Source organism: Aspergillus affinis (assembly GCF_023601865.1).
Source record: "Aspergillus affinis strain CMG 70 chromosome Unknown NODE_89_length_159264_cov_88_822291, whole genome shotgun sequence".
Taxonomy (NCBI): domain Eukaryota; kingdom Fungi; phylum Ascomycota; class Eurotiomycetes; order Eurotiales; family Aspergillaceae; genus Aspergillus; species Aspergillus affinis.
Window position 1 is genome coordinate 101,580 of NW_026515870.1, and position 22,709 is coordinate 124,288.

The following is a 22,709-nucleotide window of genomic DNA, read 5'->3' on the forward strand; positions in this document are numbered from 1 at the left end:
CTAATCCCGGTTTTCGAGGGTCTGGCCAAACTGAGCTCTACCGCAAGGTTGCAAAAGTTTTTTGGACGTTCATGGTTTGGGGGCGCGGTTGTTTTCTCACGTCGATCCCGGCCGCCCTGAATACAACTGGAGAATACAGTTCCTCCCCGCGAGCGAAACAAAGGAATAGATAAATCTTCAAATTAAACAAATCAACGGCCTATGATTACACCGGCTTAGTTTCTCCGGTCACCTTCTCTCGGTCTCCTGGTCTGCTACGCGCCATAGATGATTGATCAGTTGTAAATTAAGTTCACTCTTGTACCTATGCGGCCATTCCAACTTTTGGTTAGACTGTCAATATTTACTAAGGGTTAAGGTTTCTTCTACTCCTTAGTTTTACAATAATACCTATGTTCCGAGCAGCTCGCCCAACTTACGGTCATGTAACTACGGAGTCGAGGACCATGAGCCCTTACTAGCTCTAATAGGGCAATACGAGTAGATTCGGGGCCAAGAATGTGTGATGAAACATGCAGGGTGGAGAATTCATGCAAGGTCATTGCCAACAAGATGAGTCAGACGTTCATTTCTAATTAACTCACTAACTAGTGGATTGATTTATCTTTCAAATATTCTTAAACATGTTCATCCGGGCCCCCATACCGGGAGAACATTGTTGGCTTATCTGCATAGTTATTCCGCGTGCCCTCTAGCACAACTAATACTTCAAATCATATCCAGGGCTTGACATATAATGAGTTTCGTTGCATGCATTTCATTCTACCTCAGCACCTGCAGAAATTCACCAACATTCTTTCCCACGACTTCTCATCCGCCAACCAAAGCCAAATCTACTTCAACTCCTCTCCCACCCTCTCAGTCCACACCTTCGATCGATTCGTCAATGACCCCTCCAACAGCAATACAATACCTTTCCCATCACCAGTGAGAGCCGCGTTGGCTAGCATCTCGATATTTGCTCGAATATGCAACTGCGTCATGGCCATGTTCCGTAAATGGTTAGCCCCCGAAGCCAAGGCACTCATTCCGAGCATCCAGTTGAAGACCATGGATTCTGCGGCTCGTACGAGGACATCGTCTGTGCAGTTCAGACGAGGAAATAATTCGTGATACGGTACCGGGGAGTGTTGGCTTAATTCTGCCGATTCTTGCTGTACTCGGCACAGGTAGTTGAGAACGGTTTCTTGGGGTTTAAATGCAATGAGCTTGAGAACACAGCTCAATACTGGTCCCGCGACGTCAATTGCCGTGCTTGAGCTGGATGATGCAGGTGGGAGAAACGGGAATTTGGACCGGGAGCCTTCGAAGCTCATGAAGAATGCGTGCGTGTGATAAGTGTGAGAAATCATGAGTAGTGCCACGGCAGAGCGCACTTAAACTTCCACTGTCATTTTTGGATGGGCTCTATTCAATTGGAGCAGCGATGGAATTTCGAACGTCACAAGGTGGCCATTTGCCAACTCTCTCTCGGGACTGATTGTTAGTTCGGTCATTGGGTGAGGCCATACGACATGACAGTGGTCCTTGATGTCATTTAGGTAAGAGACATGGTGGGCAACTGTAGCCTCAGCTACAGGTGACTTGCGTAGAGTATGGTAGGTGTCGGCCCAGGATTTGTAGCTGACATGCGAATGGAGCGGTTGGCCACCTAGCGCCCGGTCCAGGTCGTCGTGCAGTGACATATGGAAGGTCTTGTCGAGAACACAATGGCTGACTAGTGTTTCTTAGCTCACGGCTTCGAGCTTCTATACAATCAAAAGATGTGGATAGTACTGCTCCAGATGGCAGCAGAAGATTTACTGTTTGTGATGACAACCGCAGATTTCATTTCCTCTACATAGAGTATCAACGCTCGGAACAGTGGCCCGGGCAGCTTAACATGATCCTTGAATAGATAGTCCATCGCTATCTATTTAACATCATCCGTGTTTTGGACTTGTCCGTAACCCAAAATACATCGGTCCAGCGTGTCCCGAGACTGTCTTATCAAGACGTAGAGTCCTAGTGTAAGACCCAAGCGGGTTGGATCAACCACCACAAGTGATAGAAGAATTGGATTGTTTGGCAGCAAAGATTCAAGGGAACCCCGCATTGTCTTCTTCGTTGCCCCCTTGGATAACACGGTCGTACGGATATTCCATGTGTCCACGATGCGTGGTTTGCTGATGGCCTGCATAAAGTCCGTGCACGGAGTGACCGCGGTGACATCGTTCCAGTTCAAGGAAAATGGGATAAGGGCTTCCTGTACGGCAGCTTTTGTTTTCAAGTATCCTTGCGGATCGCCTCCAAGATGTATCACGTCGTGTACTCCCGGTGGACTATAGTCAACCGGGGACACAGAAGAGGAAGATAGCAAGCTCTCTGGCGTTGTCTGGTTGCATGTATCCTCTTTATCACGCTGTTCGACCAGTTCTATTTGCTCGGCAATTGTGGACGCATTAATCCAGCCTTCGAGCGGAAAATCAGTCCATTTTCCTTGCGCAGTCGATCTCGGGTAATGAGCATGGTGATACTGTCCGCGAGGTACGTAAGAGGGGCCTCGACGTCATCCTGAGACTGATTGACCCCAAGCACCGAGGCCCATGCGGCAGTAATTTGCTTTCCCGCCAAGACATCCTGCTGCTGTGCCTGACTTGGATTTCTTTTTGTCACCAGTTCTGCCAGTTTTCCTTTTATTACTTTGCCAGAGCCTGTTCTCGGGTAGTCATTCACGTGGGGTGATGGAAGGGAAATCACGTCGGACGGTACGTAGATGTTTCCCAGTACGGTGCGCACAGTGCTTCGCAGCAATTATGCCTCCTCTAGGCTGACCTCCGTTTTAACAACGGCGACGGGGACCTCACCTACGATATCATTGACTTGGCCGACTATTTGTGTGTCCATATCCGCAAGTTCCGGTAACATGGAAAGTACACCTTCAATACTGGCCGGGGAAATGTTTTCACCGCCGCGCACAATGATATCTTTATCACGGCCCACGACAAACATTCGATCGTCGTGGTCTATAACTGCTTGGTCCCCAGTATTGAACCACACTTTTCCATCGACCTCGTTAAACTGCTCACTGTGTCCAGTGAAGTAATCCGATGCCAAGCAGTCGCCTGTAAAATGAAGCTGGCCAGGGACCCCGCGGGGGAGGATAATTTGTTCATCCCCTGAGTATATCCGAGCTTTGCACCCGGGTATTGGCTTGCCGGCAGTGATATCGTGCTTTTTCTGCAAGGTTGTCGGGTCTTATGCCGGTCCAGTTGTGATGAATTCCCCCTCTGTCATACCATAGAAATTCTCAATTTGTGAGACACCAAAATGATCCACACATTTTTGCACTAACGCTGGTGTCAGAACCATGCCGGCAAACGCAAACCCTTTGATACACTTTACCTCGGGCTTTGACACAAGGTCGCGCAAGCTGTGCACCATGGTTGGAACCAAGGCTAAGAAGGCACATCCTTCGTAAACGATAGCCTTAGCGAGCGCAGGAGGGTCAAATTTAGGGCTAGCGAAAACGAGACTGCCTCCATTCAGCAAGGGTTGAAAAATGCATATTTGACCCCATGCATGACTACTTGGCAATGGGACAGCGACCTTTTCACCAGAGGATAATTTGCCCATGTCATACATTTCCCCAGCGCGTTAGACCAGCGATCGGCGCGAATGATACAGCCTTTAGGGCGGCTCGTTGTTCCACTAGTGAACAGAGCCATACTTTCTGACCCGCGTGGAGACGGAGGAGGCTGGCGGCTTGTAGTCAACAGAGTCTCGAATAGAATCCATCCCATTCGCGGACCATCCAGAACAATCAGCAAGTTATTCGTAGGTAATCGAAGTTGATCCACCTTATGAGCAATCGTATTGGTACTAGCCATAACAACACTGGTGTTGTGTTTGCCCTGCTCCACCACTTGATCAACCATATATTGTATATCGTCCGTTTTGTACAATAGGTCCGGGTTCAATGGGACTTAAAGTAGTCCAAGAGAGTACGCCGCCAAGCTTGGTAGGATGTACTCGGCGCGATACTGACATATAGGAAAGAACGGCGTGCCTGGTTTGAGGCGGTAGGTTGAGAGATTCGCGGTCAAGCGTTGGACGGCTTGGTCGAGTGTTCTATATGTCCACCGAAGATAAGAGCCTGATTCTGCGCTCGTGTGACCTAGTCCATATAGGTCCCTGGGCTGATGGGTGCAAATGATAGGTGCAGTCTCAGGATGCGCTGTTGCGACGCTTCTAAACTGATCAATGAGGGATCGAGTCGGCGGGCACGGCCCGCCAACAATTTTCCTGAGAGAAGTCATTGGAAAGACAAGCTTGAGGGAAAGTTGAAATCTTAGTTTAACTGCAGCAGACATTTCAGCTTTTGAGTATGGCCTCTCCACTTCCAATTATGGCGGTCAACAAAACTACATCTTCTCTCCTGCATTAACAATAAACAAGGAAAACCTAGCCAGTTTCAGTGCCTGTCGTTGAAAGAGGAACGCTGATGACATTCATCTTAATTCATCCAAGGTCTTCCGTAAACCGGCGTTTCTTTCCTGCCTTTTTTGGATTATCATGCAACACATGTTGCCATAACTGGAGTTCATGGCAAGATTCTATACCGTTCAGTGTTCCCCGCAAGGGGCACAAAACACTGAAACGGTTTGGGTACACAAATAATTTATGCATCTGGTCTCTTGTGTGTCCCCCTTACTGAAGTTTCGGGATTTGAGAACCCCTAGATGCCAACCATTACACTCCGGTCGTATTCATGCCCCCATGCTCAACGCGGTTGTTCCTGACGGAACTGATCTCGTGAGACTTAAAGAAACGGACAATGAAACTCAAGATATTTTAGAGAAAGCATTAATCGAACTCGCTGCAGCACTGTCACAAATGTTGGTGGAGCCTTGAGGTGACTACATCTTAGTTTAGCAGCGTGTTTGATCTGAGAGAGCTGGTTGAGTAAAAAATCATATCTATATTTGCAAGGAACGCCTAGGAGCCGTTAAGAAAGGTTCAATAAAGCATAGCGAATTTCCTATTTTGAAGATATTAGTTGTAGGCAAATCCGATTCCGAATGTCGTAAAAGTTGAAAATTTGGGGAGGTTTGGTCGAATGAGAGGGGATAAAAGGATGGATGTTGGGCATCCTCAAATGGCTGAGGCTGAGGACGATCAGGTGTCGGGGATTTGATGCCTGAGGTTGGATTCTTTTCAAGATAGTTAGTTACATAATATTTGGCTTAGTCATCTATCCCACGGTTGTGTAGTGTAATGGTCAGCACATGAGATTCTGATTCTCATAATCCCGGTTCGATCCCGGGCACGACCTTTTTTGTTTTTGCTGATAGGCATTCGTAATGGTAGAGTGTTCTCTGTTTTTCTGTGGAAAACACTGGAGTTAAGGGATCCTGGCACCCTTTTGGGGTTCCATAGAAGGAACTCGGGTTATGGTACCGGAATGAATTTTATATTATGTTGAAATACTAGGTATGTGCCACGCCCCTGTATGGAGCTGCAGTTCACGAAGTTGTAATTAAGGAATCGGATTTTTTTAGATGAATAGAGTGTAATACAATAGTTGGATGTAATGCAGAATGTGTACAGGTAATGTGGTGACAATAATTGATACATGTGCATCTTCTGGCCTGCCGAGGGCTCCATTTTGGCAAAAAGGATGGTACAGCGAAACTTTGCAATGGCTTAGAAGGCGTGAAAGACAGACTATGAATTAAGTCTAAGCAGATGGGACCGCAGAGCCGGAGGGCGGCTGCTGTCCACCGCCACCGGAAGAGCTGTCATCGTTGGTGACACCACCGGACGAGGTGAGACTCGCAGCATAGCTGACAGCGGAATCGTGGTTTGCAGTCACATTGACACCAAGAGTGATCCAACCAAGAAGGCCGTCCTCGATGGAGTCACCGAGATAGGCATATTCGAAGAAGGGGTCGGAGTTGCTGTCCTCAGTCTCAACCTGGACGACGTGATCATCGGCGTTCAGGGTGATGTCGACGGAGTTGGTGTTGTACGGGTAAGTGGCCTCGACAACAGATATCAGGTTTTGGTCAAAGAACAGCTGGCCAATGTGAGCGACATGACCGCCGGTAAGAGTGTTGTTGGGCAGCACAGAAGCACCGACGTGGGCGACAACGTGAACGTGAGTGGCGCGGCCATCATAGTGACCGGGGAAGACGGTGTTGAACTGAGCCACACCCTCCTCGTCGGTCTTCTGGATACCACGCAAAAAGGTCCGGTTCAGGTTGGCGGCATCATTTCCATTTCCGTTCATGGAGCTGTCGACACCAGAGTAAACACCGGTGGAGTTGCAGTTCCAAACATCCCAGTACAAGTCCTGGATCGGCTCACAGGTGTTGATATCAATGAACTGTCCATCCAAGATGATAGGGATACCGGCCTCGCCGTCACCAATGTCAGAGCGGATGAGCTCGCCCTTGACCCAGAACGGACCAATCTCTCCTTCGGGTGCCAAAAGGCAGATAGGGTTCTTGGCAAAGAGCTCCGACTCGGGGGTGTTGGAGGTAACATGGAGCGACGAGTGGTGGGTGGTGTTCACAACTTTGTCAGTGTCACGAGCGTTGAGAGATCGCTTCTTGTACATGTCGACGATGGCGGCACGACGGGCTTCCGCGCGAGCATTGATTCCGCGGCGCTCCAACTGACCAGAGCACTTGTCCAGACTCCGGCGAGCATGGTGCAAGAAGCTCCGCTTGCTAACGTCGGTGTAGGAACTGGGCTCATGCGCACCGGGGTGGGCAATAGAGAGGCCGGCCAGGGCCAGACCGGCGAGTTTTCCGATATTGGCAAAATGCATATTGAGAAATTTTGACAGCAGCCGCGATGAGGGAGCGGGGCGAGAGAGGGCTGAAAGGGAAGAAACTAAATGAATGGTTGATGATCGACTCAAAACTTTGAGGATCACCAGTTACTTTATATAGGACTGATTCTCAACAGCAACTCTATTCATGATAGACGACCAAATTCGATCCACTCTGCTCCCCGGGTCTATCTCCGAGGCCACCAAGGTATTCGAACCCCGGCCACAGGTTTTGTCACGATAATAACTCGTCATGGTAGTCGTCAGCCAGCCGGGATGCTGTAACAGATTAATCCACCCAAACACCGAGACTCTAGGCATCCAGATAATTCCCAGATAGGAAAAAAAGCAAGCATACTAGGGTCGACGCGTAGGAGCTCCATCTGGCTGACCATCAGGACGAGTGTGATTGAAGAGGAAGAATCGACCGGATGCTTGGCAGCGCTGAGGCGGAGAGGCTTGGCATGCTTGAGGCACGGGATCGACAGGACGCCATGCCCCATCGGGGAAGGCGCCTAGTCCCCAGCCGGAGCACTCTTGCTCCGCTGACTCATCGCAGCATCATCCACTCTGTAGTTCTGCAAGCAACTATCTACCCGTTCTTCCCCTGAATCAACTGCCGTCTTCCAATCACTGTCGACTCTTTGAAAGCATCGGGATTGATCCAAGCCGATTATTCATCGGAAGGAGCCCTGCGAACCAGTTACGGTCGTCTCCGAGTATGCACTCCCCACTAATTGTCCATTCGAGATAGATTTCCAGCTCACGTGCCTGCAGAACTTGTCCCGATTCACGGTGCTCGTGCCTTGCTTGCACGCTGGTCTGCAGAAGAAACGGTTGGCCTCGAACATTCGAAACCTCATAGATCTACTATGAGTGGTCCTCCTGTTTCCACACGGGGCGGCAAGGTCCGTAGCGCCTGCGATTTATGCCGGCACAGAAAGGTAATGTGGAAATTCTCATGTCGAGGTCTGGACCACAAGGCACAGCCACTGATTTGCAGGCCCTTAGGTCCGCTGTGATGGGGTCAAGCCTGCCTGCGAGACGTGTCATTTTGCGGGCGTGTCTTGCACGTTTACCACGACGCCGTCAGAAATCCGGAAAAGCACCCGAGAGTAAGACCCAAATTTGGTTGAGGTTTGAGTGCACTACATCTGATGAGTCTAATCGTGTGATACGTAGGCAGCTCTCTGAGGCGAATTCTAAAATCAGAGCCTTGGAATCTTTGATTGCAGCTCGCGATAATCTTCAAAGGCTTGGTCATAGCGCCCCGGGCCAGGCTTCGCCGCGAACCGGCATTTCTCTGTCGCTCGGCGACTCGTATCTGTTAGATACGCATCACGTCGAGACGGCTCTGGCCACATTCCGCCAACACATTGCCTACTGCGGCCCTGGAGTGCCCTATTTCAGCTTACGGGCATATTTCTATTCTGCTGTCAGCGAACGCACTGGCTCTGATCTGAACCTCGACCTCTTTTTACATCAAGTGGCTGAATCTTATAAATTGCATCACCACGTAGAGGAACTGCGACCCATTCCTCAAAAATGGCCAACGCCTCAATTGATTCAGCAATGCATAGACCATTTCTCCAGAAGTGGATTTTATTCGGTCTTTCCGATCGTCGATACCACCGTTCTAAGGGAGCTGCTCAACGCTGGTATCATGGATAACCCAACAGACCCAACCCACACTGCCAATTGCGCATGTCTCGTGGCCTTCACTGCTCTTGTTACCGAGCTTCATCGTCTTGAACCTGCTTTTGTTAACGCAGACCCCGATGCTTATCTCTAAACAGCTTTGGGTCTTCTACCAAAGCTGCTGATGGAAGCGCCTGATATGAGAACTCTGGAAACTGTGGTCATCATAGTGAGTTAAAACCATACAGTGCCATAGTAGGACACTAATGTAATATCCAAGATGGTTTACATTCTGCCCATCGGCCAAGCCCAATCCGCCGGTATGATGCTTGCAATCGCCGCCCGAATTCTCTACAGTCTTGGTGGGCACAGAACGAGGCAGCTTGACGAGTCGCAAGACCACCTCCCGCACCGGAAGCATTTACGCGCTCTCTTCTGGCTCTGCTATACTTTGGACAAGGAGATGTCTATTCGATACTGCGTGGCGCCTGTTATTAATGATGCCGATTGCGATTTAGAGCTACCCGAAAACTACGTCATGAGTCATTCGGACCATCAGTTTCTTCAAAAACCTCTATCGTCCGACGAGCTCCTCTACCCTTCGGATCTCCGACTTGCGATGATAAAATCCAAGATTTATCGTCTCCTCTACCACGACCACGGCTATACAGAGGATGAAGCGAGGCATCTTCAGCACATTCGGGAGTTAGATCAAGAACTAAGCGAGCTGAAATCGAGTTTTCCGATCGGCTTCGAGCCCGACTCTTTGGCGACCGAAAATGAGCCTGATTATGGGTTTCACGATCTTAGTTTACGGGGAGTTAACCTGCACTTGGAATATTATCTTTGCCTGGGCAAAATCCACGAAGCAAGCAGTGCGTGCGGAACACCATCGCCCAATAGCTGGTTGCCGCTCCCTTCAAGCGTGGAGATCTGGTCTCATGCTGCAAGATCTACATTGCTGTATGTTAGCCGGGCGCGCGAGTTCTTGAACTGGCACACTTTTTGGTGAGTCTATATCGTGCGGTATCATCACTAAATACACTAAGTTATTGACGTTTCTACAGGTTGCATGCACAGTTTATTCTGACCGCTGTTTTGTCGCTTTTCTGTTACATGATTACATACCCAACTGCGCCGACCTTTCCCAGGGATATCCAAATCATGCAGGATACAGTAGAATTGTTCGGCGACCTTCATCGAAAGAGCCATGAAACTCAATGCTTTCCACCAATGTATTTCGCCGAGGCTTTCATTCAAAGGTTAGTGTTCTTGGCTCAAGAGGCCTTGGTAAAAGCGACGAGGTGATCACAGTATTTCATTCGGAGCCCACATCCCAGACCGAAAACATTAACGAGAAATAAGCCGCACCATTTGACTAGGACTCATAACCTATTAAATATGGAGCCTGGACAATGATACCGCGCGGTTGATCGCTGTTTTGTTTTGTTGTCCAGTGAGATATCGCCAACACGCGCGGATATCACGCAAGCCAACCCCTCCAAATGATGCCATTTTGGCTTAATGTCCATCAGCAGACTCCTGACGGATCGCGGGACCGGGGAAATACAGTTATTAATTGTCGGCTCCTGGCTGTCCTTCTTTTTCATCCTTCCAGGTGCGCAAAACAGGGATCGACTCGCTTGTCGCGACGGAAGCACTAATACGGAGACTCTCACCGACTACATCTATCATCGGGTCATAAAGCTGTGAAATCACGACAATTATATTGAGCTTGCGACTCTCCGACACTGGATACCGAGCCGTCTTAATACCTGCATAAGGCCCTTGGCGAAGTCTAGACACATCGCCTATCATTCATATCATCAAGCCTGAGTGGCTACGGCATGGTCGCTTAACTGGGGAGACATTTTTGCCGAAAGATAACAGTTTTGACCGTTGGAAACTAGTTCAAACGTAACAAATTTGGCGTATTGCGTGCCAGCGTTATCTTGACACCCCATACCAAAATCTCCCGAATAAAAGCCCAGACTGTCGCCCAGCCATGACAAAATTGCCAAAACTGGGCATTTTCAAAAGCTCCTTCCGGTATTCGAGAATCATGTCAGATGACAAAAGGATAACCGAGCCGTTGGTGGAGGAGTCGCCTCGGCAAACCTACACCCATCTTCCTGGGGGCGTGCATTCTCTGCCAAACAAAGATGGGGTACGGACAGAAACATATACATCAGACGCTTCGGTGGATGGAGAAAATCCTTTTTCTGATCCGGACATTGCCGCAAGGTATGCGCTTCTATATGAGAAGGCTCAGTATGAATGTCGGCATGTGTTTGATCCTACGATGACCTGGACCCCGGGGGAGGAGAAAGCACTGGTCCGGAAATTAGATTGGCATGTGTGCTTGTGGGCGGTGGGTATTTCCAAGTGTTCTCCTTATCCAGCTTTTACTAATGAAAATTCAGTGTGTCATGTTCTTCGGGCTTCAGGTCGATCGAGGCAATCTGATTCAAGCGGTGTCAGACAACATGTTGGACGACCTCAACTTGTCTACAAATGGTAATCCCTTTACCACTTCCCTCAGCTCGGAGAAGGAAGCTTACGGCATGTAGAATACAACACTGGAAACATAATCTTCTATGTATCCTTCCTTCTAGCTGAGCTGCCATCGCAGCTGGTCTCGAAACAGATTGGTCCTGATCGATGGATCCCTATGCAAATTTCATTATGGTCGATTGTTGCCACCACGCAAGCCGGGCTAACGGGAAGAGCGTCCTTCTACGCAACGAGAGCCTTGTTAGGTATTCTAGAGGTTGGTACTTCCTATTATTTCCAAATGGTGCCAACTGACCCCGATTAGGGTGGATTTATTCCGGATATTGTCCTATGGCTGTCATACTTCTACACGAGTCGAGAGCTCCCGACTCGCCTTAGGTGAGAGCGAAGTTAGTTCTACGGCGATAATAACTGACATAGCATAGTATATTTTGGACAGCACTTTCTGTGACCACGATTGTCACCTCTTTCATGGCCTTTGGACTCCTTCACATGCGTGGTGTTCTGGGGTGGGCAGGCTGGAGGTCAGTAATACCGGCTACTTTAAACATTAATTGCATAAATTACAATCGCCGCAGCACCTTGAGAGAGACTAACGAAATTTAGATGGCTCTTCCTCATCGAAGGTCTCATCACTCTTGTAATCGGCTTGATATCCTTCTTTAGAATGCCCGCATCGGCAGTGGAAACGAAGAAATGGTTCCGTCCTAAAGGATGGTTCACTGACCGTGAAGTCCGAATTGTCGTGAATCGGGTTCTCCGAGATGATCCATCAAAGGGTAAGCAGAGCCTGTCGTCCCATTATCTGAAACAACATCTAATACAGTCAGGCGACATGCACAATCGACAAGCCATCACCCCACGGCGTCTCTGGAACGCTCTCTGCGATTTCGATCTGTGGCCTATCTATCTGCTTGGCATGGTTGTATACACTCCCATGGTCCCAGTGACTCAGTACATCACCCTTACGCTCAAAGGGCTTGGTTTCAGCACAGTAGGCCATTTCCTTCCCACCTCACGACTTCTATACTAACAAGATAGTTCGTAACCAATCTTCTTACCATCCCCAGCAGCGTGGGCCACATCATTCTCCTCCTCACTCTGACTCGTATAAGCGAGTGGTTGAACGAACGAGCCCTCACATCTATGGCCCAGAGCCTTTGGACGCTGCCCTGTGTCGCAGCATTGCGGTTCTGGCCTCAAGTTATGGAAAACGCCTGGGGAACCTACGCCGTGGTGGTGGTATTGCTCTCTTATCCCTATTGTCACGCGATCTTGGTAGGCTGGATATCCAAGAACTCGAATCATGTGGGAACAAGGACTGTTTCTGCTGCGATCTACAATAGTACGTCCCATTCCTTTCCCTCAACCCGCCCCCCCCCCCCAAAGCTCGTCTAAGTCTAGGAACAGTGTGTGTGCAGCTAGGCAGCATCATCGGAAACAACGTTTACCGCGAAGACGACAAGCCCAAATACCACAGAGGAAATTCAGTTCTGCTGGGTCTCAATGTCTTGGCTATTTGTCTGTTCCTTGCGACCAAGGTGTATTATGTGCTGCGAAACAAACAAAAGGATCGTGTGTGGGCTACTATGACGGAGGAGGTATGTTCCTGACTCTGAGTGTTTGATGATTTCGGATATACTAACCTCAGGCAGCAACGGCAAGACTATGTCGATAATACCAAGGAGACGGGGAGCAAACGACTGGACTTTCGGTTTGCTCACTAGGGGTTCGGTTGTTCTTTCTGATCTGGTCCCAGAGATGTATTTCTTAGGCTGCAATATATGTACACCGTCTCCAGGTAGGTTTTACGATGATTTGCTATTTTGGGCAGCCGCTTCAGGCTTTAGTATCCACCCGTGCCAGTGAAGCTTGATGAGTTCAAACATCTAGTTGAAGATGACATGCCAGAAATCCTAACAGTATTGGTTCTGTAAGCAACAAATATTCAACAAGGTTTAAAAACAAAGACGATCATCTCAAAAGCACCACCACTTTAATCCTTCAATTCTTCCCCATCAACTCAAACTCATCCAACCAACTCCTCTCATCATCCCCATCATGGCACCGCTTCACCTCATCCTCATCCATATTAACATCCTCAACATCTACAAAGACTTCTTCCCCAAGCTGGACCCATCCTGTCGCAACCTTCGCATCTCTTGTCCCCCTCAACCGTTCCATCAAGGACACCCCGCCATCCTCACCTCCCCACAACCCTGGATCCTTCCACACATTCACCCGAAACAATTCCCCTGGGCGGAAAAAGAAGTCCGGGCCCAAGTCTTTGTTCAACGGTGGGAACGGGTGTCGCGAGGCTTCGTGGATATCAGCGAAGGTGAGGATCAGGCTGTGTTTGATCTCGGCGAAAGGGACATATATGTTGTTTTCTATCCAGAGATGGATGTTGCTGGCGTTGAGAACGATGTTGGGTGCGCGGACCATTATGTGCGAGATGTGCCAGTCGAAGGGCCTGCCGTAGAGGTAGAAAGGCATTTCGTCCGGGTAGATCGGGTCTTGGGTACGCCGGGATAGGGAGTGGTGGGCGATGAGGTGGGAGAGGGTTAGGGGTCGGGGGAATGCGAGAGTTGGCGTGCTGTGGTCTTGTGAGATCGTGATGTCCGAGAGGGTTTTCCGTTCGTTGATGGTATTGGGGAAGAAAGAAGAGAGAGGAATCCTGTATTTACCTGGGCTCCTGGAAGGATATATCATTGACTACCGCTCGGCTGTCATGTTCGAAAGAACTTATGATTCTGGCCAGAGAAATACCGGAGATTCCTGTGACCGAGCATATTGTTGAAGGTCTGCTTTTCTTGGCGCGTTTGTGGAGTTTTTGGATCGCTGATGGTAGAGTGGCTGCGAATATGACCTGTTGTCGGCGATTTGCCTGGCGGAAACAAGGTCTACTGACTAGGTATACCTCGTTACAAGTGCCGTGAATATGGAAGTCGACAGACTCGGTCGTCAATATGTTGCGGTTGCGACAAGACTATACTCAAATTTAGCACATGTCTTCTGGGGGAATGCAGATAAGGCTAAGAAGGTAGATGGATGTTTATACCTCAACCTCCTCCTGTACAACTGCTCGAATTTCTCTCATTATCGTGGGGAAACAATCACTGCGACCCATGAACGGATTCATGACCGTGTTCCTGAGCACGACCAAGTTGTCTTCTGACTTCTCCAAACCGAGTCTCTTCTTGTATGACTCTAAGCACCTTCCATATCTGTCGACAGAGAACTCAGTGGAAGTCAAATAAAACGGCACTTCAGCGGGGTCAGCATTTGGCGAATCGATCGAGAGTCTTTGAACCACTCGTGTCATCAACTCATTTGCCTCTTCGATATCAGTATTTAACGATCCGTCACTATAGCTCCAGTTTAAAGCAAAAGCATTGATATTAAGATCCGAGCCCAACTTCCGCATAAGGGGCATGGTTCGGTGGTCTCTTTGCTTGGCTGTGTTACTTTTCATGATATCCTCATAGGATCTGTCAAGAATGTCCCACTGAATGCGATCCCTTTCAATTGAAACTTTGTTGAATGGGACACAGATAAAAGAGTCTTTCGAGGAGCTTAGGATTGCCCAGTGCGCGGCCATCTGCAGGTATGAGCTGCTGTCTGTATGCAAGGATTGGGATCGTACCTACCTTTGCACTATTGAAAGACACTTCTCCGAGAAGCGCGCCGTAGCCGGAGCCATTCAGTCCGATGCAATAATTAGACAGCCAAATGGACATGGCCGCCGCGCCTGGTCTGCTGCAAAATGTGAGTATACACTTTTCTTTTCGCTGTCAGGATAGGCTACTTGTGGAATACGTACCTTCCTTGCAATCCATTCGAACCGATACTTCTTTCTGAACCCTGCGCCAAGTATGGCACTGTAGAAGATATCAGATTCCCCATCCTCTTATCACGATAGACCACTCCTCCCGCTGGATAGGGAACATATCCCGCTTTATGTGGATCTACTGTGATGGAGTCGGTATGCTGAAGCGCAGCCAGTGAGCTTTCCGTATCTTCACTTAATTTCATTAGATGAGGGACTTCTCTGCTTCTCCCTTTGAGCCTGGAAGCCTGAGAGGAAGTTATGGGTAGATTATCATCGTCGCGGGGTAACATCGTTGTGAAATAACCACCCCAGGCTGCATCCGCGTGAACAAGGAAAGACAGACCTCGGGCTTGGTATTGACTCCTCAGGGCGAGGATCTTGCTTAGGCCATCGACTGCTCCAACTTCTGTGGACCCGATTATCGCAATGACCGCGTAGATGGCTTGTTTTCTTTCGAGGCATCCATGAAGATGCATTTGAAGCATCTCGAGGTCAACTCTGCCCTTCAGGTCCACTTCAATACCGACCACATTATTCGATCCGATTCCTAAGACCCCTGAACAGGTATGTATATGTTAGCACTCGCTTTTTCAAGAGAGGACCCACAGAGGCAAAGAAATGAAAAACAAGCATACCACCGCCTTTCTCCCACGAATAATGATTCGTCTTGCCCAGGACAAACTGCGTTTGATTCTCAATTCCAAATATACAGTCCAATGCTTCCGTTCCGATTTTCTGCACGCTATACCTCGTCAACACGGTACCCAAGAAGCGTGCTGAGATCCCAAATGTCCGGTTAAGCTGAGCGGGGAAGTTCAAGATTGTCTCAGGTCGCAGGTTCAACAGTTCCCACGTGTCCAGATTCTTGAGCAACTTCTCCTCCCCGGTACAAGTCCGAGCTAGGAACCGATCCGCGACGAACGCAAGATCGCCCTCTGTGATAGCAAGCCAGAGCGTTAGGGGATAATATTTCAAGTTTCGGGCTGTGAGTAGGAAATGTTAGGGACTTGTTTCACATCCCATCTGGCATTGACGATGAACATGAGAAAGACGCATTGGAAAAGGCAAATAGCACGACTCACCAACCCACATAGCTTCAATGTTCGCCACCGTCCCATCGCAAGTGACGTGGCCCCATCCTGGGACCTTCCCATCGTCGCCATTGCCAACGTTGTACCCAAATAACTGACAGAATTGGCTTTCGACTTCCGCCTCCACGGCCGTAGTCAAGGGACTCACTTCCGGGGTTATATTGTTGGGATTATAGAGCATCGCCATGAAATAGCCTAGCAGGGCGGGCATGCTGAGGTCGCTGCACATGTGGCCACCATATCGAGGAGACCAGTAAGGGATGGAGTGTTTGGCCAGTATCTTACTGGCGGAGCTGATAGCTTCTGAGATACGCATGGAGAAGGACTGAAACTCGGGGGTGTACTGCATGTTGGTCGTAATTGCCCTCTTGGAAATGTGTTAGAGGGTTCTTGGTCATCTTGAGCTGAAGGGTAAAGGGAGAGAAGGGGATACTTTGTCGTGTGGAGCATAGCTTTGTCGAGCGCTTTCTAGCTCATTCAGGATGGTAACGATGTGTTCCTTGAAGATGTACATATTTTCTGCATGAGGGCCTAAGAACCAGGTGCTGATGGCTTGGTGGATGGGATCATTTTCGTCCATGTCGGGTTGAGGTGATGCCAGGGGTGGAGAGCAGGAAGTGAAGCTTGTATTATTGAATGGTTGATCGTGGGATGTCTGTTGGAGTGCTAAGCGAAGTTCAGATAGTGAATAAGGATAGGCTATCGGAGATATCTGCACCATGCTGGAAACTTCCGGAACTGGTTGCATACAAACAAAGCGCTAGTAAGTACCTGGTGTTGCCATGCAGGACAGACCTGCATCGTCAATACCCACTTTATATATGTTCATACATGCCGAGCGGGACTATATCCGACCAGTAGATACACCTTCTAGAAGAATCGTAGAAAACCTCCTCATTGAGCCTATTTGGCACATGTGTATACTCCGAAACTCAAAGCGTGAGCTCTGTGGCTGATTACAGTTGACATCATCATCCTATTCTGCATATAATACATAACTCTGTAGAAATAAATAATCTAGATCTATTTCCTAATCGGAATATCTAAAGAAGAGCAGCCAATCCCACCGCTGCCGCTCCCAGCATCATCCCCGTATCCCCCGTCACTCTGGCCATTCCGCCACCACTACTTGTCGAACTGGACCCTGTCTGCGTCGCCGTCGCCTTCCCCTTCCCCTTCCCTGTCCCTGTAGCCGTGGAGTGAGAATAACTAGTGCCCGGCCAGGTGGGTGTCGCACTCGTCACCTTGCCACCGGTTATCGTCACCGGTAAGCGCGAGAAACTCGTAGTGGTTGTGGAGGTGTGGAGGCCCGAACTGGAGCCCGAGGCGGAGCTAACGGTTGCTCGGCAGACAGCCGTTGACTTCTTCTCGTCGACGGAGCAGATGATGGCGAAGAAACTTGCCGAGTATTAGCAGCTGACCCTTCTTCGTATCGCCATTGAGGGTTGGATTGACTCACGTGCCGCCAGTGGGATCGTCCATCATATACGTCGTTGTGGAGTCTTCGGCCAGCAGCGTCAATCCGGCGCCCATTCCGCAGTCATCTTTGTCTGTACCAGGACGACAATTGATATTATAGCTCGTTACGGTAGCGTCCTACATGCACGTATTAGATCGACGAAAAGATATGAAGAAAGAGAAAAAGAAAAAGCGTCGACCGCGAGAATCGAACGAGACCCGTTTCTGCTGCCTCAGGCAACAACCCCGGTCGGTCGGAACGGGTCGAACGATTGCGGGAAAAAACGGGGACTGACGTTTCCAATGATGGAGGCCACCAGCGGTTGCTCGTCGGCGCCGTAGACGAACATCGAGCTAATCGGGTCTTTCGCCGCGACCAGGCCGATCAAGGCAAGTCCGGCGAGAAATTTCAATCGCATCGTGCACGCACAATTGCGAGGATGAAAGGGGGGAAATCGGTCGGGGGTTACGGTCCAGGGGGAAAAGGGTTCAGTGAATGGGGATGGGATCATGATGAGAGGATGGGAACACCGGAACAAGGCCGCAAACAAATCGTGGCTCAGGGTCCGGACTAATTTAGCCCGATTTTGGCGCCGGATCAACACTTGAGTTCCAGGGACTAACTCAGGGCCAGACTCACCACAGGTCAGATATTTGACGTCATGACATGCTTTGCCGTTTCATGTCGGGTTGGATGCCTCAGGGTGAACTTGCGGGCAGATGCTCTGTCGAAGCCCTAATCGGATTTCCCCGAGTCCATTATCACAGCATCTTATCGCAGAATCTTCTTTCCTTGATTCCGCTAACTACTGTAATGGCCAAGAAAATTAATTATAGACATTCCTGCAGGACCTCCGACCGGGATCTGCGCCACACTCTTGATTGCTCGAGATTCTAGACTGTCTGTGTGCCAATGATTGCTGCCTGTTTGCCGCTTGGCCTTTGCTCTCTTTGCTGGACAGGACTGGGTGATCTCATAAAGAGTAAACATTGTGCCTGTTAACCATCTCAAAGGCCGGTCGAATCCGTCGTTATAAACCTCCATACTTATTGGAAAAGATAGAACATTTGCAATTTTAACTGAACACGAGGAATAATACCAAAAGTTCAACCCCTGATGTAAGTGAGACTTTTTTTAGTCGCGTCAAACATTGAGGATCATTATAAATTATTCGGCGAATTCATTTCTCAATATATGCAACTTGAAGTCAACGACAATCAGGCCGCATTCTGCTTTTCTCATGTGCCTCCCGTAGATCAATTGGTGTTCTTCTGAAAACAAATATTATGCCCAAAGCAACACCACAGCATAAGGGTCAAATATCATCTCCTAGATAAAGTGGACATGACAATAGGCATTATTGTTTAAGATCTTACCTGTTGGCACCGAGAATCCATGGCTTGGCATCTTGGAGATGTGGAGAGCTCGGCATTCAGATAGTTAGGGTTTTTTTTTTGCGATGAGTAAGTACCTCCAAGTCTTCAGGGCTCCAGGTCTCCACCTCCAATCTTGGAGATCAGAGCAAAAGGTAGTGGAGGCATGGGAATATGTTCGAGTGGGTTCTAATCCAAATATTTTGTCGGTAGAAAACTCGAGTGCTAAGCGTTGGAGGTGTGTTGAAAATCCCGCCAGTGGTTAATATTCCCCATTGGAGATGGTGGAGAGGGATTGATCAACAGGGCCGACCGTATAAAGCCGAGCTAATTCTCCATAACATGTTATGTAGTCTACCATATCACGCATTCGTTCTCCTAACCAAGACTTTCGCCGTTTTCGAGGTAAGATAGCTCAATATAGCGCAAATTTGAAGAAGCCCATACTGACAGCAATGCAGAGGATGTCTCAGCTTTCATACCATAACGACCCTGGAGCTGGTCAGAAACACAGTGATCTCTGCCACTACTCCCAAGCTGTCATCGTTGGCAACATCGTTAAATGCTCTGGTCAAGGGGGATGGGATCATCAAGGAAATCTGGGCGAGAATAATCCGAATGAGCAGATTGACCTCGCGTTTGAGAATGTCGATCGTGTGTTGCAGTCTGTCGATCTACGTGGATGGGAAGATGTATACCTAGTCCGGTCATACCATGTTGATATGGGCGCTTCATTTGACCGCGTGGTGGAGAAGTTGAAGAGAAGGATCCCAGGGCACCGTCCTGTCTGGACGGCCATTTCTGTGCCTCGTTTAGCGTTCCCCACGATGCTGATCGAGATCGAGGTGGAAGCTATTTTCAAAGAATAGGGGCTTGTTGAAAATCATATGACTTGTGTATTCATTTGTTCAGATACAGACGGCCGATTCCCATTCACAGACGAGCATGGAGCGATATGGAGGCGTATGTACCGGACTGGTGTATTTGCGATGACAATAAAAGAGCAAGCGACTTGCAAAATGATCCAAGTCTTTTTGAACGAGGTTTGGATAGCCTATTCTACCTACCTAAATTGTCACAGGGCTTTGAAAGATCTGGGAAGTTGGCACTTGTATCACGCGCGGGGGAGTGAGAGAAGAGAGAGAGCCCTAGCCCTATCTTCTCCGGGTCTCCCATCGCGGCGTCACCGCTTCTCCGTGCAAACACGACAGCAGAACCTCAGAGAGGGGTAAGTAATTGTGGAATGCAAGTAAGCTCGAGTTAACGGTCACCCCGATGGTATCCGCTTCTAACGGTGCGCCACCAGTCCTCGCTATCTGTCGAACCGGTCGTACAAGTGTAAATGTGTGGAACTGAGGGGGGAAAAGGTATGATCGATGGCCTATGCAGACAAATTTCTTTAGAAAGCCGACTGAATGTTCTCCGTCTAGGAACACACGTGGAACAAAACGTACTGTCGCACAACGTAGTGAATGTTCCTGGCATTCCCGCCGCGGAGGGAATTCGCAAAGAGGCAACGATCACCTCCTCGCGCGACGAGACATTCATGCAAGGAGGGGAAAACCGCAATTCTGCAGGAACAAGCGATATGCGCCGATTGGACACAGCTCCAGTTAGCCTGTTCTATCCGAAACTGCCACATCCGAACCCCTCACGAAGCTCATTTATCCATTCTTCGACTCATCACCGGGTGGCGACGACGCCATCCCGACCACAATCAGTCGACAACGCCAACTCGCAATCCGTCCCAAGAAAACCGAGATGAGAGAATGTCTTGGCCGGTGCAACCCTAACCAGCATCGCCGTCGGGGTCCCGTCGAATTGGCTCGCCGCCATACGCAGTTCTTATCTCTGCCAAGCGCCGCGACGCTCTTGGCCCGGCAGTCACTCCAGCGCCAAGGGAGGTCCAGCCGGCTCAGAGGCGGGAAATGCCTGCTTATGCCGTGCAATGGCGCTGATATGGCCTGCGATGGCGCTGGTCCTGGGATGCGGGGGAGGGATTCCTGACTTTCCGCAGGGAGACGCTAGTTGTGGTCACTGATCATGCGGTGATAACCAGACGGGGGAGAAGTGAGGGCAAGCGCAGGGCAGGCGCGACTATAAATACCTCCCTCCGCAGGCATTGCCTGAGGACCTTGAGGATTGCTTTCCGGCACGGATGGTCTGTCAATTGGCTGGTCTGTTTATTTTTATATTATTTTATTTTGTCTCTCGTTATGAAGATTGCTGTGTTGGCCTCGTTGGTCAGCTTGGCCTTGGCTAAGGGTCACCATGGCAAGCCGCCTGTGTCTCCGGTTGGTTTTGCAATTGCCCTGTCGCTCAGCTCACCGCCAGGTCCTCGATTGACTGACAGTTCCTCTGCTCTAGAAATCCTTCCCCGATGATATCAAGCTGAAGGATCTGCTGCGGGGATCTAAGGTGCTGGAGGACTTCGCCTATTCCTACCCCGAGCGCAACCGTGTCTTCGGCGGTGCCGCGCATCAGGACACCGTGGACTGGCTGTACAAGGAGTTGAAGAAGACGGGATACTACGATGTCTGGAAGCAGCCACAGGTACACCTGTGGACCAGGGCCGACCAGAGTCTGACTGTGGACGGCGAGTCCATTGAGGCCCAAACCATGACCTACAGCCCCAGCGTCGACGTCAGCGCCGACTTGGCCATCGTCTCCAACCAGGGCTGCTCGCCCTCTGACTACCCCAGCGACGTCGCGGGCAAGATCGCCCTGGTGCAGCGAGGAGAGTGCACCTTCGGCGAGAAGTCGGTCTATGCCGCCGCCGCCGATGCTGCTGCCACCATCGTCTACAACAACGTCGCAGGCACCGTGGCCGGCACTCTGGGCGCCCCTACCAGCGAGCTGGGCCCCTACTCCGCCATTGTTGGCGTCACCAAGGCCGATGGCGAAACCCTGCTTGATCTGGCCAAAGCCGGAGCCGTGACGGTCGACCTTGTGGTGGACAGCCAGCAGGAGAACCGCACGACGTACAATGTTATCGCGCAGACCAAGGGCGGCGATCCCAACAATGTCATCTCTCTCGGAGGCCACACCGACTCTGTCGAAGCCGGTCCCGGTATCAACGACGATGGCTCCGGCATCATCAGCAACCTGGTCGTGGCCAAGGCGCTGACCAAATACTCGACCAAGCACGCGGTGCGCTTCTTCTTCTGGACCGCCGAGGAATTCGGCCTGCTGGGCAGCGAGTTCTACGTCAACAGCCTCAACGCCACCGAGCTGGCCAAGCTGCGTCTCTACCTGAATTTCGACATGATCGCCTCCCCCAACTACGCCCTGCTCATCTACGACGGCGACGGTTCCGCCTACAACCAGTCCGGTCCCGCCGGGTCCGCCCAGATCGAGTACCTCTTCGAGGATTACTACAAGTCCAAGGGTCTGGCCTACTTCCCCACCCAGTTTGACGGTCGCTCCGACTATGAAGCGTTCATCCTCAGCGGCATCCCTGCCGGTGGCGTCTTCACTGGTGCCGAGGGCGTCAAGACCGAAGAGCAGGCCAAGCTGTACGGCGGCCAGGCGGGCATCGCCTACGACGAGAACTACCACGCCAAGGGCGACAACTTCACGAACCTTAACCAAGAGGCTTTCCTGTTGAACTCCAAGGCCACCGCCTTCGCCGTGGCCACCTACGCCAACGACCTGTCCACCATCCCTAAGCCCAACACGACCTTCTCCGTCTTCCAGCGTTCCTCCGAGCGGAAGCGTCGCAATGCCATCCGTCGCCAGAACCCTCGGGCTTTGTCGCACTCGCATAAACACGGCACTGGATGCTTCCATTCTCTGGTGGAGGCGTAAATAACCTTCTTGTGTATATATCCATCTTTACGGTCTCGGGTTTCTTCTCCCGGGAGATAAGCAAGGAAAGCGGTCTAAAAGAACCTCAGTTCACGTCTATGTATATAGACTTTTTCTATAGCATTTCAAATGATCAATGAAACATCAATACCAGGCATGTACTCTTCTTCCGTTTCAT

The 22,709-nt window shown here is 50.0% G+C and overlaps 8 protein-coding genes across 8 annotated transcripts; 4 read left to right on the forward strand and 4 right to left on the reverse strand.

Annotated features, from left to right (window-relative positions):
- Window positions 1-833: 833 nt before the first annotated feature.
- KD926_010946 (uncharacterized protein) lies at window positions 834-3,624 on the reverse strand (the record flags this gene model as incomplete). The annotated part of the gene is made up of 5 exons (XM_053103361.1): window positions 834-1,311; window positions 1,441-1,717; window positions 1,960-2,451; window positions 2,847-3,158; window positions 3,279-3,624. 5 exons carry the CDS (start codon window positions 3,622-3,624, stop codon window positions 834-836), a joined length of 1,905 nt encoding a protein of 634 aa, XP_052953271.1.
- A 2,095-nt stretch (window positions 3,625-5,719) lies between these two features.
- KD926_010947 (intradiol ring-cleavage dioxygenase) lies at window positions 5,720-6,814 on the reverse strand (the record flags this gene model as incomplete). Its single annotated transcript, XM_053103362.1, has 1 exon — window positions 5,720-6,814. One exon carries the CDS (start codon window positions 6,812-6,814, stop codon window positions 5,720-5,722), a length of 1,095 nt encoding a protein of 364 aa, XP_052953272.1.
- A 931-nt stretch (window positions 6,815-7,745) lies between these two features.
- KD926_010948 (uncharacterized protein) lies at window positions 7,746-8,609 on the forward strand (the record flags this gene model as incomplete). Its single annotated transcript, XM_053103364.1, has 2 exons — window positions 7,746-7,948; window positions 8,000-8,609. 2 exons carry the CDS (start codon window positions 7,746-7,748, stop codon window positions 8,607-8,609), a joined length of 813 nt encoding a protein of 270 aa, XP_052953273.1.
- A 30-nt stretch (window positions 8,610-8,639) lies between these two features.
- Window positions 8,640-12,696, forward strand: KD926_010949 (MFS transporter/fungal specific transcription factor domain-containing protein; the record flags this gene model as incomplete). Its single annotated transcript, XM_053103365.1, has 13 exons — window positions 8,640-8,684; window positions 8,736-9,463; window positions 9,523-9,717; window positions 10,442-10,826; window positions 10,879-10,972; window positions 11,026-11,225; window positions 11,274-11,347; window positions 11,395-11,493; window positions 11,576-11,748; window positions 11,800-11,963; window positions 12,011-12,314; window positions 12,374-12,570; window positions 12,625-12,696. 13 exons carry the CDS (start codon window positions 8,640-8,642, stop codon window positions 12,694-12,696), a joined length of 2,730 nt encoding a protein of 909 aa, XP_052953274.1.
- A 277-nt stretch (window positions 12,697-12,973) lies between these two features.
- On the reverse strand, window positions 12,974-16,472 carry KD926_010950 (pyridoxal phosphate-dependent decarboxylase family protein; the record flags this gene model as incomplete). The annotated part of the gene is made up of 8 exons (XM_053103366.1): window positions 12,974-13,565; window positions 13,657-13,958; window positions 14,031-14,570; window positions 14,620-14,725; window positions 14,793-15,357; window positions 15,437-15,784; window positions 15,884-16,259; window positions 16,326-16,472. 8 exons carry the CDS (start codon window positions 16,470-16,472, stop codon window positions 12,974-12,976), a joined length of 2,976 nt encoding a protein of 991 aa, XP_052953275.1.
- Window positions 16,473-16,935: 463 nt separating this feature from the next.
- KD926_010951 (putative GPI anchored protein) lies at window positions 16,936-17,769 on the reverse strand (the record flags this gene model as incomplete). The annotated part of the gene is made up of 3 exons (XM_053103367.1): window positions 16,936-17,290; window positions 17,352-17,488; window positions 17,647-17,769. 3 exons carry the CDS (start codon window positions 17,767-17,769, stop codon window positions 16,936-16,938), a joined length of 615 nt encoding a protein of 204 aa, XP_052953276.1.
- A 1,297-nt stretch (window positions 17,770-19,066) lies between these two features.
- KD926_010952 (uncharacterized protein) lies at window positions 19,067-19,593 on the forward strand (the record flags this gene model as incomplete). Its single annotated transcript, XM_053103368.1, has 2 exons — window positions 19,067-19,129; window positions 19,186-19,593. The coding sequence occupies 2 exons, from the start codon at window positions 19,067-19,069 to the stop codon at window positions 19,591-19,593; spliced, it is 471 nt and encodes a 156-aa protein (XP_052953277.1).
- Window positions 19,594-20,940: 1,347 nt separating this feature from the next.
- KD926_010953 (M28 family metallopeptidase) lies at window positions 20,941-22,531 on the forward strand (the record flags this gene model as incomplete). The annotated part of the gene is made up of 2 exons (XM_053103369.1): window positions 20,941-21,018; window positions 21,092-22,531. The coding sequence occupies 2 exons, from the start codon at window positions 20,941-20,943 to the stop codon at window positions 22,529-22,531; spliced, it is 1,518 nt and encodes a 505-aa protein (XP_052953278.1).
- Between the last annotated feature and the right edge of the window lie 178 nt (window positions 22,532-22,709).